The sequence below is a fragment of the Coregonus clupeaformis genome, chromosome 23 (genome assembly GCF_020615455.1).
Source record: "Coregonus clupeaformis isolate EN_2021a chromosome 23, ASM2061545v1, whole genome shotgun sequence".
In the NCBI taxonomy this organism is placed as follows: Eukaryota; Metazoa; Chordata; class Actinopteri; order Salmoniformes; family Salmonidae; genus Coregonus; species Coregonus clupeaformis.
Window position 1 is genome coordinate 16,006,967 of NC_059214.1, and position 14,057 is coordinate 16,021,023.

The 14,057-nt window shown below is 43.2% G+C and overlaps 1 protein-coding gene across 1 annotated transcript in view; it reads left to right on the top strand.

Moving 5' to 3' along the window:
* Positions 1 to 14,057, top strand: part of LOC121536652 (villin-1-like) — a 59,471-nt gene that overhangs the window by 21,075 nt on the left and 24,339 nt on the right. The window contains exons 2-5 of the mRNA XM_041844065.2: positions 683 to 791; positions 1,245 to 1,319; positions 1,437 to 1,633; positions 10,184 to 10,292. Coding sequence (XP_041699999.2) covers positions 711 to 791; positions 1,245 to 1,319; positions 1,437 to 1,633; positions 10,184 to 10,292 — 462 coding nt within the window. The 5' untranslated portion in view covers positions 683 to 710. The remainder of the gene's footprint in view (positions 1 to 682; positions 792 to 1,244; positions 1,320 to 1,436; positions 1,634 to 10,183; positions 10,293 to 14,057) is intronic.

Consider the following 14,057-nt stretch of genomic DNA (forward strand, 5'->3'; position numbering starts at 1 on the left):
CTAATCTCCCGTGAGCAGATTCTGTGCAGCTGACCAAATTACGCAAGAGTTTACTTCTGGGTTAACAGAGATTCGGTTTAGCCTACTCTGAGATACCAGTCCTAAAGGTTTAAAGCCTTGATAAGGTCACTGTTCTCCACCTCTCTCTTAGATTGATAGAGAAGAACTTGGCTATCATAAGAACTTGGCTTTGCCTCGCAGCAAAATCTATCAACTAAATGACAAACATAAATGTGTCATTCCCTTAATTTATGCTGTACAATGGAATAGACTATTAAATGAAACACACTTTAGATGCATTTTCAGTTTTGAGATAGAATATAATTAGTCAAATAAGTCATGAGACCATAGCAGTATAACCGTTATAGACACTGTAGTAAGGAACAATATGTTTTGACACTCAGGAAATGTTAAATGTGTTCAAGGATGTGGTAACATCTAGGCGGTACAGAGGCTTTCACTTCCTTCTTTGTGGCCAACCGTTTACAATCCTACTGCAATGGTTTCTTCAAAATATGTGGGGTCCCACCCTACTTTTGACAGTACAATGAGCACATAGTGAGAAACTCTTGAGCAGTATACTCCCATTACCTTTCTGTGACCTGAGACAGGAAATGAAATAATTGACTCAGCCAATGATCAACTCATAGACTTCTGGATCAACTCCTCTCCCTCCTTCTAGGTATCTTTTCTAAGGTGAATCTGGCACCATGCCACAGATCCAGGTCAAAACCCAAGTTGCAAAAGTCTTCAATAAAACCACGCCAGGGCTGCAGATATGGAGGATAGAGGTGAGACACCAGAACATATATATTTTGTCATCACTACACTCTTAGAAAAAAATTTGATACCTAGAACCTAAAAGGATTCTTCGGCTGTCCCCATAAGAGAACCCTTTGAAGAACCCTTTTTGGTTCCAGGTATAACCCTTTTGGTTCCATGTAGAACCCTTTCCACAGAGTGTTCTACATGGAACACAAAAGGGTTTTCCTGGAACCAAAAAGGGTTCTCCTATGGGGACAGCCAAAGAACCCTTTTGGAACGTGTTTTTTCTAAGAGTGTATAATGAATATGATAGCAGAACAAACATCTAACATGTAAATGCCATTCCAAGTTAGGTTCTTAATCTAAACTTTTTCACACAATGACATTAAATGCTATTCCAAGTTAGGTTCTTAATCTAAACTTTTTCACACAATGACATTAAATGCTATTGAACTTGTTCATATTTCCCTATTGGTCAGGACATGGAGATGGTGCCCTTCCCTTCTAAAGCATATGGACAATTCTATGAAGGTGACAGCTATGTCATTCTATACGTAAGTAATCAATGTAACATTATGTTGGCATATTCGAAACTACTCCAAAAAAGTGGCCTATACGGACAAAATACACAAAGTGACATCCCAGTATCATATTTCTGTCTGATCCCGTAGACCAATAAGATGCGCAGCTCATTCACCTACGACCTCCACTATTGGCTGGGAAGGGCCACCTCCCATGACGAGCAGGGGGCGGCGGCCATCTACACCACCATGATGGACGAGCACCTGGGAGGCGTGGCTGTGCAGCACCGTGAGGCGCAGGGCTATGAGAGTGACACCTTTCGTGGATACTTCAAAAAGGGCATCATGTGAGTGATGTACAACAAACTACACCTGCCTACTGTATGGAGACAATGTAATGTCAAACTATTTATAGACAAACAACTTCAGTTCCTTCAACTCATTATTCACAAGTCATCAGAGTGTGACGTATGTTGAACGCTGAACGAGAGACCTCGGTTTATTGTTTTTGTAATGTTGTGACAGTGTTTCCTTGCAAAGTTTAATTTATATACTTTTGGATTTTGGTTCCCGCAACGCGGTTACCCTCAGTTGCTGTGACCACTACCATCTGTCCCGGGATTGCCGAAGCTAGATACTAGCCTAGCAGGGAGCTGTCAGTATCAAACAAGCAGGGTTTTCCACGAACAGCTTGAACACAGTCCGCGACGCAGTTAACCCTTGTGGCTGGGACCACGGAGGTGTCCCACAGTTATTGTGACTGTATTCCCTGCTGCTTTTCCCCTGCAACCTGACCTGGCTGGAACTGCGTTGTATAGCTACCAACATTAGCCAATGCTGCTACCAACAGTATGTGCAAAGACACTGCTTTCGTGCTCACCACTGTGAGAGAATCTTAAGGAGGACACATATTTCTGCTTTTAGTATTTTTGCAATTTGTGTGAGCTCTTTTTGTTCACTTAGTTGAGAATTCCCTGTAAGGAGAGAGACACGAAAGCCCAGCTAGCCTAGCTGGCCGGCAGTCTCAAATGGAGGTCGCTATTGAAAGTTTTCAACGCTGCAGGAGCTGTGTTTATTTTGCTTTATTCCGGGAACATTGTGGACTGCCCCGACTTTCAATGTAGCAACTGTTTGCTTGCAGAGGACTACAGGGGCGAAGTGGCTACTCTCAGCAAACAAGTAGCAAACCTACACAAGCTACTGGGGAATCCACGCCCGCCTACTTTTTCTTTCTCTTCTGCCCCAGTAGCCGGACGCCACTCTGGTCTGGTGGAAGTGTCGCCGCCGTGTCGGAGATGTTAAGCCCGGACCGGACACAGACCAGAAATAGCTTTGCTGCCCTGTATCGAGGTTCCGGCGTCTTCTTCCCTGGGGGCTTCCAATTCCAGATCGGATCCGGAGGTACCTGCACTTTCGTCCTCTGTTCGGTTTCCCTTTCTGGTGGCTTCTACCTCGGGTTCAGATCCTCAGAGCTCCCACCCTCATCAGACCGTGACGCTGTCAGAGACTCCAGCCCATTCATCATCAACGATGGATACTACAGCTGGCTCACGTCCATCGGGCCACACCGCCCTTTGGTCCTCGAGGTGTTTGCGAAACCACTTGAGGCAAAAGAACAGCCGGACCTCCTCAGCCATTGCACCATCTGTCGTCATCGGCAGTTCTATTGTAAGAAACATCTTGGTTCCCGGGGCATAAACCCTGTGCTATCCTGGACACGAGTACAGGACATTACAAGGCTGCTTCCTACCATTCTACGACAGATGCCGGGAAAAGAGAAGAAGAAACTATACTATGAAACAAAGATAAATTATATAATTGTTGATAGTAAAAAGCTTTGGAGCACCTTAAATGAAATTTTTGACAAAGAGGCAAACTCAGCTCCATCATTCATTGAATCAGATGGCTCATTCATCACAAAACCCACGGATATTGCCAACTACTTTAATTATTTTTTCATTGGCAAGATTAGCAAACTTAGGCATGACATGCCAGCTTCAAACGCGACACTACACATCCAAGTATAACTGACCAAATTCTGGAAGACAAGCATTGTAATTTTGAATTCCGCAAAAACATATTTGTTGATAGACCATGACAAGCCACCGGGGTCTGACAACTTGGATGGAAAATTACTCAGGATAATAGCAGACGATATTGCCACTCCTATTTGCCATATCTTAAATGTAAGCCTGCTAGAAACTGTGTGCCCTCAGGCCTGGAGGGAAGCAAAAGTCATTCTGCTATGTAAGAATAGTAAAGCCCCCTTTACTGGCTCAAATAGCCGACTAATCAGCCTGTTACCAACCCTTAGTAAACTTTTTGAAAGAATTGTGTTTGACCAGATACAATGCTATTTTACAGTAAACAAATTGACAACAGACTTTCAGCACGCTTATAGGGAATGACATTCAATAACCACATCACTTACACAAATGACTCATGATTGGCTGAGAGAAATTGATGATCAAAAGATTGTTGGGGCTGTTTTGTTAGTCTTCAGTGCGGTTTGACGTTATCGATCATAGTCTGCTGCTGGAAAAACGTATGTGTTATGGCTTTACACCCCCTGCTATATTGTGGATAAAGATTGACCTGTCTAACAGAACACAGAGGGTGTTCTTTAATGGATGCCTCTCCAACATAATCCAGGTGTCTTGTTTTGCACGCTTTGTACAAAATAATAAAATGCAGTACCACAGGATCTTTCTAAACGTAGCTCTTTATTAGCTAGTTATAACTGGCATGTTCATGTGTCTCCGGCCATGATCAACTGAAAATGACCTCACGACCTGGGTGTTCTTAACCAATCATAGCGTAGTATGATACGACAGTAGAATGCAACCAATTACAATTCAGTATGTTGACACATATGAATATTACACCAGGTACAATCAGGAATTCCCCAGGGCAGCTGTCTACGCCCCTTACTTTTTTCAATCTTTACTTACGACATACAGCTGGCTTTGAGTAAAGCCAGTGTGTCTATGTATGCGGATGACTCAACACTATACACGTCAGCTACTACAGCGACTGAAATGACTGCAACACTTAACAAAGAGCTGCAGTTAGTTTCAGAATAGGTGGCAAGGAATATGTTAGACCTAAATATTTCATAAACGAAAAGCATTGTATTTGGGACAAATCAGTCACTAAACCCTAAACCTCAACTAAATCGTGTAATTAATAATGTGGAAATTGAGCAAGTTGAGGTGACTAAACTGCTTGGAGTAACCCTGGATTTTAAACTGTCATGGTCAAAACATGTTGATACAACAGTAGCTAAGATGGGGAGAAGTCTGTCCATAACAAAGCGCTGCTCTGCCTTCTTAACAACACTATCAAGAAGGCAGGTCCTACAGGCCCTAGTCGCACCTGGACTACTGTTCAGTCGTGTGATCAGGTGCCACAAAGAGGGACTTAGGAAAATTACAATTGGCTCAGAACAGGGCAGCATGGCTGGCCCTTAAATGTACACAGACATTAATGATGTGCATGTCAATCTCTTCAAAGTGGAGGAGAGATTTACTTCATCTCTAGTGTGTAAAGAATGGCGCCGGAGGAGATGGCTGCCATTTTACGGGCTCTGAACCAATTGTGCTATTTTTTCGCGTTGTTTAACTTATTTTGTACAGAATTGTCACGGATCCCCCCGGTACTGCTGCTCATTCCGTTCACCAGCTCCGGAGGTCTACGTCACCGGCCTTCTAGGCGTCACTGACCTGGATCATTACCACCAACCCGGACTGTCTTGTCTCATTACGCAAACCTGGTTCCCATTTCCCCTGATTAGTATGTATATATATATGCCCTCTGTCCCCCATTGTCCTTGTCGATTATTGTCCCATGTCCATTGGTCTCGTGTGTACTGTGTTATTGTGCTCTTGTTATTACGGGTCTCGTCCCGTCTATTGTTTATAAGTTTACACCTTGCTCTTTTGTTTTGACAGTACCAGTCAAAAGTTTGGACACACCTACCCATTCAAGGGTTTTTCTTTCTTTTTTATTATTTTCTACATTGTAGAATAATAGTGAAGACATCAAAACTATGAAATAACACATATGGAATCATGTAGTAACCAAAAGAGTGCTAAACAAATCAAAATATATTTTAGATGTTAGATTCTTCAAAGTAGCCACCCTTTGCCTTGATGACAGCTTTGCACACTCTTGGCATTCTCTCAACCAGCTTCATGAGGTAGTCACCTGGAATGCATTTCAATTAACAGGTGTGCCTTGTTAAAAGTTAATTTGTGGAATTTCTTTCCTTCTTAATGCGTTTGAGCAAGGTAGAGGGGGCTGCCTCCGATATGACAAGGGTTGGTGGTTTGTGTCTATTTGTCAATAACAGCTGGTGTGCAAAATCAAATATTATGGAAGTCTCGAGGTTTGGCTCACCTGAGGTAGAGTATCTCATGATAAGCTGTATACCACACTATTTACCAAGAGAGTTTTCATCATTTTTTTTGTAGCTGTCTATTTACCACCACAAACCGATGCTGGCACTAAGACCGCACTCAATGAGCTGTATAAAGCCATGAGCAAACAAGAAAATGCTAATCCAGAGGCGGCGTCCTAGTGGCCGGGGACTTTGATGCAGGGAAACTTAAATCAGTTTTACCTAATTTCTACCAGCATGTTATGATGAGTTTCTCAGGTATCAAGTAATTAAGAATGTAAGTATGTACTTAGACACTTTTGATGGGGAGTTCATATAAGATATTAAATAGGTACCATGGTTCGTTATAACAAAAGACATAGCCCTGCCTCTGGCAATTCCGAACTCATTTGAACAAAGAGCCACTCTCTCTTATATACCCTCTGTTACAAGTTTCTTCACGAACATCTGGTAACCCTCAATGGGCACTCCCTTCTTTTACAGTGGGGAAAAAAAGTATTTAGTCAGCCACCAATTGTGCAAGTTCTCCCACTTAAAAAGATGAGAGAGGCCTGTAATTTTAATCATAGGTGCACGTCAACTATGACAGACAAATTGAGGAAAAAAAATCCAGAAAATCACATTGTAGGATTTTTAATGAATTTATTAGCAAATTATGGTGGAAAATAAGTATTTGGTCACCTACAAACAAGCAAGATTTCTAGCTCTCACAGACCTGTAACTTCTTCTTTAAGAGGCTCCTCTGTCCTCCACTGGTTACCTGTATTAATGGCACCTGTTTGAACTTGTTATCAGTATAAAAGATACCTGTCCACAACCTCAAACAGTCACACTCCAAACTCCACTATGGCCAAGACCAAAGAGCTGTCAAAGGACACCAGAAACAAAATTGTAGACCTGCACCAGGCTGGGAAGACTGAATCTGCAATAGGTAAGCATCTTGGTTTGAAGAAATCAACTGTGGGAGCAATTAGTAGGAAATGGAAGACATACAAGACCACTGATAATCTCCCCTCGATCTGGGGCTCCACGCAAGATCTCACCCCGTGGGGGTCAAAATGATCACAAGAACGGTGAGCAAAAATCCCAGAACCACACGGGGGACCTAGTGAATGACCTGCAGAGAGCTGGGACCAAAGTAACAAAGCCTACCATCAGTAACACACTACGCCAGGGACTCAAATCCTGCAGTGCTAGACGTGTCCCCCTGCTTAAGACAGTACATGTCCAGGCCCGTCTGAAGTTTGCTAGAGTGCATTTGGATGATCCAGAAGAGGATTGGGAGAATGTCATATGGTCAGATGAAACCAAAATATAACTTTTTTGGTAAAAACCCAACTCGTCGTGTTTGGAGGACAAAGAATGCTGAGTTGCATCCAAAGAACACCATACCTACTATGAAGCATGGGGGTGGAAACATCATGCTTTGGGGCTGTTTTTCTGCAAAGGGACCAGGACGACTGATCCGTGTAAAGGAAAGAATGAATGGGGCCATGTATCATGAGATTTTGAGTGAAAACCTCCTTCCATCAGTAAGGGCATTGAAGATGAAACGTGGCTGTTTTTTTAGCATGACAATGATCCCAAACACACTGCCCGGGCAACAAAGGAGTGGCTTCGTAAGAAGCATTTCAAGGTCCTGGAGTGGCCTAGCCAGTCTCCAGATCACAACCCCATAGAAAATATTTGGAGGGGAGTTGAAAGTCTGTGTTGCCCAGCGACAGCCCCAAAACATCACTGCTCTAGAGGAGATCTGCATGGAGGAATGGGCCAAAATACCAGCAACAGTGTGTGAAAACCTTGTGAAGACTTACAGAAAACGTTTGACCTGTGTCATTGCCAACAAAGGGTATATAACAAAGTATTGAGAAACTTTTTGTTATTGACCAAATACTTATTTTCCACCATCATTTGCAAATAAATTCATTAAAAATCCTTCAATGTGATTTTCTGGATTTTTTTTTCTCATTTTGTCTGTCATAGTTGACGTGTACCTATGAGGAAAATTACAGGCCTCTCTCATCTTTTTAAGTGGGAGAACTTGCACAATTGGTGGCTGACTAAATACTTTTTTTCCCCACTGTATGTTATTACTCTTTACCCACAAGTCAGTATATCCTGTCCATCAATTATTCTAAGATCAACATCAGTAATCTCCTTTGACATAAGGAATGCAGACTCTGTGGCACCAAGTCACGTATCTACCAACACTCCCCTGTGTCACCCAACACTATGAAATGACATCATTACAACCACCATAAGACTGTGGAACAGCTAATCAAATGGCTACCCAGACTATTTGCATTGCAAAGTCACTTTACCCCTACCTACATGTACATATTACCTCAATTACCTCTACTAACCTGTACCCCTGCACATTGACTCGGTACCGGTACCCCCTGTATATAGCCTCGTTATTGTTATTTTATTGTTGCTCTTTTATTTTTGACTTTATTTTATTTAGTAAATATTTTTCTTAACTTATTTTTCTTCAAACGGCATTGTTGGTTAAGGGCTTGTAAGTAAGCATTTCAGGTAAGGTCTACACCTGTTGTATTCGGCGCATGTGACAAATAACACTTGATTTGATTTTATTTGTTTTTGTAAGTGTTGGGAAGCTGAATGCACCAAGTTGTCTGTTTAAACTACTAGCACACACCTCGGACACCCATGCATGACATGTCACCAGAGGTCTCTTCACAATCCCCAAGTCCAGAACAGACTATGGGAGGCGCACAGTACTACATAGAGCCATGACTACATTTAACTCTATTCCACATCAGGTAACTGATGCAAGCAGTAGAATCAGATTTTAAAAATACACCTTATGGAACAGCGGGGACTGTGAAGAGACACACACACAGGTACAGACACGCATACGCACACAAACACTAGCACACGTACTCTACACACACGCACATTGTAATATTGTTGTATGGCGGTATTATACATTTTGTATTGTAGATATGTATTAGTGTAATAATGTTATATGATGTACTGTTTTATCTTTTGTTTTATGTGTAATGTAAGTGCCTTAATGTGTTTGGACCCCAGGAAGAGTAGCTGCTGCGTTGGCAGCAGCTAATGGGGATCCCTAATAAATACAAATACAAATAGGAGACCATGTGGGCCATCCCACACACACAAACACACCCAAACACCCACAAAACCCATCTAGCTGCAGTACCCAATGCGCACACACACACACACACATTGTTTTAGTTGCACTGTCAATTAACTCAATACCAAAAAGCCTAAAACCAATATCTTTGGAATGATTATGGAGCCATTAAAGACAGTGGAAAATAGAATTGTCCCTCTTGATATAACAGGTAATTAGAATAGGAGGAACCAGAATTTTGAAAAAAGAGGTACTGGTATTTCTGTAGCCATCATTAGGCATGTACTGGTAACTGCCAACATAAAGGAAACACTTGAGTAAATGAGGGATACAAAGTATATTGAAAGCAAGTGCTTCCACACAGGTGTGGTCCCTGAGTTAATTAAGCAATTAACATCCCATCATGCTTAGGGCCATGTATAAAAATGCCCAGTTGCCCATTATTTTGGCTACTATGGCTAGAATAAATCTCAGTGACTTTGAAAGAGGGGTCTAAAGGGGGTTTAAAGGGTGTGTGTCTCAGTCACCAGATCTCAACGCAATTGAACACTTATGGGAGATTCTGGAGCGGCGCCTGAGACAGCGTATTCCAGGACCATCAACAAAACCACAAATTATGGAATTTCTTGTGGCATAATGGTGTCGCATCCCTCCGATAGAGTTCTTGTAGAATCTATGCCAAGGCGCATTGAAGCTGTTCTGGCGGCTCGTGGTGGGTTGCCCAACGCCCTATTAAGAAACGTTATGTTTCCATTTCCTTTATCTTGGCAGTTACCTGTAGATCGTTGTGATATTATATAGCCTCCTCCACTCTACATCAAAGGCCATTTCCTCTTGTAGTGTTTCTTTGACTAATCTTAAGTTGCATTGTGACTGATGGTAAGAGGGGGATAAAAAATAAACACTTTGTGAGGAAGTTGACGCAACCATCACTTCTGCATTCTGTCTTCTGAAAAAGAGCATGGTGGTCAGACAGAAGAGTATGTAGGGTGGAGTGGTGTCAGAGTGGAACAGCATAACATAAATAACTTGAGAACCAGACCGTGACACACAACGCAAGCTGACGTACTTAATATGTAATGGTATTCAGCAGGGTTCAATTCAAATTGAAGTCAGTCAATTCAGGAATGGAGTTGAATTTCAAATAAAAAAATGTAATAAATACATTTCTCCATTCTATTTCATTGAGAAGTCATTGAAAAAAGATGCCATTTTTTAAATTATTGATTTAGAATTTCAGTTTACTTCCTGAATTGACTGACTTCAATTCAAATCGACCCCAACCCTGGTATTCATTCCATATAACATCAAAAAGGGTTTCAAACCATAATTGATGGCCGTCATCTGACAGCATTTCTTGTGCATATTTTTCCACAGCTACAAGAGTGGCGGCGTGGCGTCCGGGATGAAGCAGGTGGAGACCAACACCTACAACATCCGCCGCCTGCTCCATGTCAAGGGAAGGAAGCATGTGGTGGCTGGAGAGGTGAGAAAGCTCACAACCGTAGCCCCAACTCAAGCCAATATATCCCTAGTGGAATATATTGCCTTCAAACAGCCTCGGCTCTGCTCTTGACAAATGTCAAGCAGCATTTACTATATTGTCTTCTTCAATTCTACTGGACTAGAAACACCTCTCCACATGTCACTTCCTCATCTCAGAAGAGATGCAGAACACTTGGGTTCAAGTGCATAAACTATTAGTCACATGACTGACTCTGTGTAGCTCCTCTACAACTGACATAATCACACTTAAAGACTATCAAGAAATCACACTGATGTGTCATTATGATCATTCCAAGGTTAATTTTCAACTCAGACTAATTACTACTAATTGTGAAAACTGAGTAGAATGTCTTACAAGGAAAGATTGTTAACCCTTAGAGATCTCTAACCCTTAAAGAGATCATTGGTTGACACAACAGTGCAATTTACTGTTAAATACCTACAGTATCAATCAGGGGCATCATGCACACATTATTTTAAAAGGGACACAAAGTAAATAAGAATGGGGGTGGAGAATTTGAATTTTTCCAACACCTGAAACAGCTTTCTCCTGAAATCTAGAGCCATAATCGTATGCCTAATTTTATGTTAAAAAAAAATATGTAAACTCAGCAAAAAAAGAAAGGGCCCTTTTTCAGGACCCTGTCTTTCAAAGATAATTAGTAAAAATCCAAATAACTTCACAGATCTTCATTGTAAAGGGTTTAAACACTGTTTCCCATGCTTGTTCAATGAACCATAAACAATTAATGAACATGCACCTGTGGAACGATCGTTAAGACACTAACAGCTTACAGACGGTAGGCAATTAAGGTCAGAGTTTTGAAAACTTAGGACACTTTCTACTGACTCTGAAAAACACCAAAAGAAAGATGCCGAGGGTCCCTGCTCATCTGCGTGAACGTGCCTTAGGCATGCTGCAAGGAGTCATGAGGACTGCAGATGTGGCCAGGGCAAAAAATTGCAATGTCCGTACTGTGAGACGCCTAAGACAGCGCTACAGGGAGACAGGACGGATAGCTGATCATCCTCGCAGTGGCAGACCAGGTGTAACAACACCTGCACAGGATCGGTACATCACACCTGCGGGACAGGTACATGATGGCAACAACAACCGCCCTAAGTTACACTAGGAACAAACAATCCCTCCATCAGTGCTCAGACTGTCCTCAATAGGCTGAGAGAGGCTGGACTGAGGGCTTGTAGGCCTGTTGTAAGTCAGGTCCTCACCAGACATCACCGGCAACAACGTTGCCTATGGGCACAAACCCACCGTCGCTGGACCAGACAGGACTGGCAAAAGGTTCTCTTCACTGACGAGTCGCGGTTTTCTCTCACCAGGGGTGATGGTCGGATTCGCGTTTATCGTCGAAGGAATGAGCGTTACACCGAGGCCTGTACTCTGGAGCGGGATCGATTTGGAGGTGGAGGGTCCTTTACATGGTACCCCATCCTGTTGATCTGTTTAGCCTCAGCCCAAACTTTCATCGCCATTACCAGTTGTTGTCTTAGCCCTCTCGAATAACACCTGTGATTGCATTATGCCTCTCTCCCATGTCAATATGCCTAGCCTATTGCTGTTTGGGTTAGTTCTTATTATACAATTTCACTGTAGAGCCCCAAGTTCAGCTCAACCAGCCTCAGAGAGCTCCTTTGTCCCACCCCCCATACACGCGGAGACCGGCTCAATCGGTACCTCCAGTGATGCTATCTCTTTCATAGTTACACAATGCTTAGGTGTACCTCCACTGTACTCATATCCTTCCATATCCTTGTCTGTACATAATGCCCTGAATCTATTCTACAACAGCCGTAAATCTGCCCATTTTCTCTGTAACCAACGCACTAGAAGACCAGTTCTTAAAGCCTTTAGCCGTATCCTTATTCTATTCCTCCTCTGTTCCTCTGGTGATGTAGAGGTTAACCCAGGCCCTGTAGCCCCCATTATCACTCCTACCCCCCAGGCGCTATAATTTGTTGACTTCTGTAACCGTAAAAGCCTTGGTTTCTTGCATATTAACATCAGAAGTCTCCTCCCCAAGTTTGAGTTATACACTGCGTTAGCACACTCTGCCAACCCTGATGTTCTAGCAGTGTCTGAATCTTGGCTTAGGAAGGCCACCAAAAATTCAGAAATGTCCATTCCGAACTACAACATTCTCCGTCTAGATAGAACTGCCAAAGGGGGCGGAGTTGCAATCTACTGTAGAGATATCCTGTAGAGCTCTATCATACTATCCAGGTCTGTGCCCAAACAGTTTGAGCTTCTACTTCTAAAAATCCACCTTTCCGGAAATAAGTCTCTCACTGTTGCCGCTTGCTACAGACCCCCCTCAGCCCCCAGTTGTGCCCTGGACACCATATGTGAATTGCTTGTAACAACACATCTGCCACACTGATCCTCAACACGGGGGCCCCTCAGGGGTGCGTGCTCAGTCCCCTCCTGTACTCTCTGTTCACCCATGACTGCATGGCCAGGCACGACTCCAACACCATCATTAAGTTTGCCGACGACACAACAGTGGTAGGCCTGATCACCGACAATGATGAGACAGCCTATAGGGAGGAGGTCAGAGATCTGGCCGTGTGGTGCCAGGACAACAACCTCTCCCTCAACGCGACCAAGACAAAGGAGATGATTGTGGACTACAGGGAAAAAAAGAGGACTGAGCACGCCCCCATTCTCATCGACGGGGCTGTAGTGGAACAGGTTGAGAGCTTCAAGTTCCTTGGTGTCCACATCACCAACGAACTATCATGGTCCAAACACACCAAGACAGTCGTGAAGAGGGCACGACAAAGCCTATTCCCCTCAGGAGACTAAAAGATTTGGCATGGGTCCTCAGATCCTCAAAAAAATTCTACAGCTGCACCATCGAGAGCATCCTGACTGGTTGCATCACCGCCTGGTATGGCAACTGCTTGGCCTCTGACCGCAAGGCACTACAGAGGGTAGTGCGTACGGCCCAGTACATCACTGGGGCAAAGCTCCCTGCCATCCAGGACCTCAATACCAGGCAGTGTCAGAGGAAGGCCCTCAAAATTGTCAAAGACTCCAGCCACCCTAGTCATAGACTGTTCTCTCTGCTACCGCACGGCAAGCGGTACCGGAGTGCCAAGTCTAGGTCCAAAAGACTTCTCAACAGCTTCTACCCCAAGCCATAAGACTCCTGAACAGCTAATCATGGCTACCCGGACTATTTGCACTGCCCCCCCACCCCATCCTTTTACGCTGCTGCTACTCTGTTAAGTATTTATGCATAGTCACTTTAACTCTACCCACATGTACATATTACCTCAACTACCTCAACTAGCCGGTGCCCCCCGCACATTGACTCTGCAACGGTACCCCCCTGTATATATAGCCTCCCTACTGTCACTTTATTTTACTGTATATATAGCCTCCCTACTGTCACTTTATTTGACTTCTGCTCTTTTTTTCTCAACACTTTTTTTGTTGTTGTTTTATTCTTACTTTTTTTGCTTAAAATAAATGCACTGTTGGTTAAGGGCTGTAAGTAAGCATTTCACTGTAATGTCTGCACCTGTTGTATTCGGCGCATGTGACCAATAAAATTTGATTTGATTTGATTTGCCCACCATCTATCCTCAGAGTTCGTACTGCTTGGTGACCTAAACTGGGATATGCTTAACACCCCGGCGGTCCTACAATCTAAACTAGATGCCCTCAGTCAAATTATCAAGGAACCTACCAGGTACAACACTACATCCGTAAACATGGGCA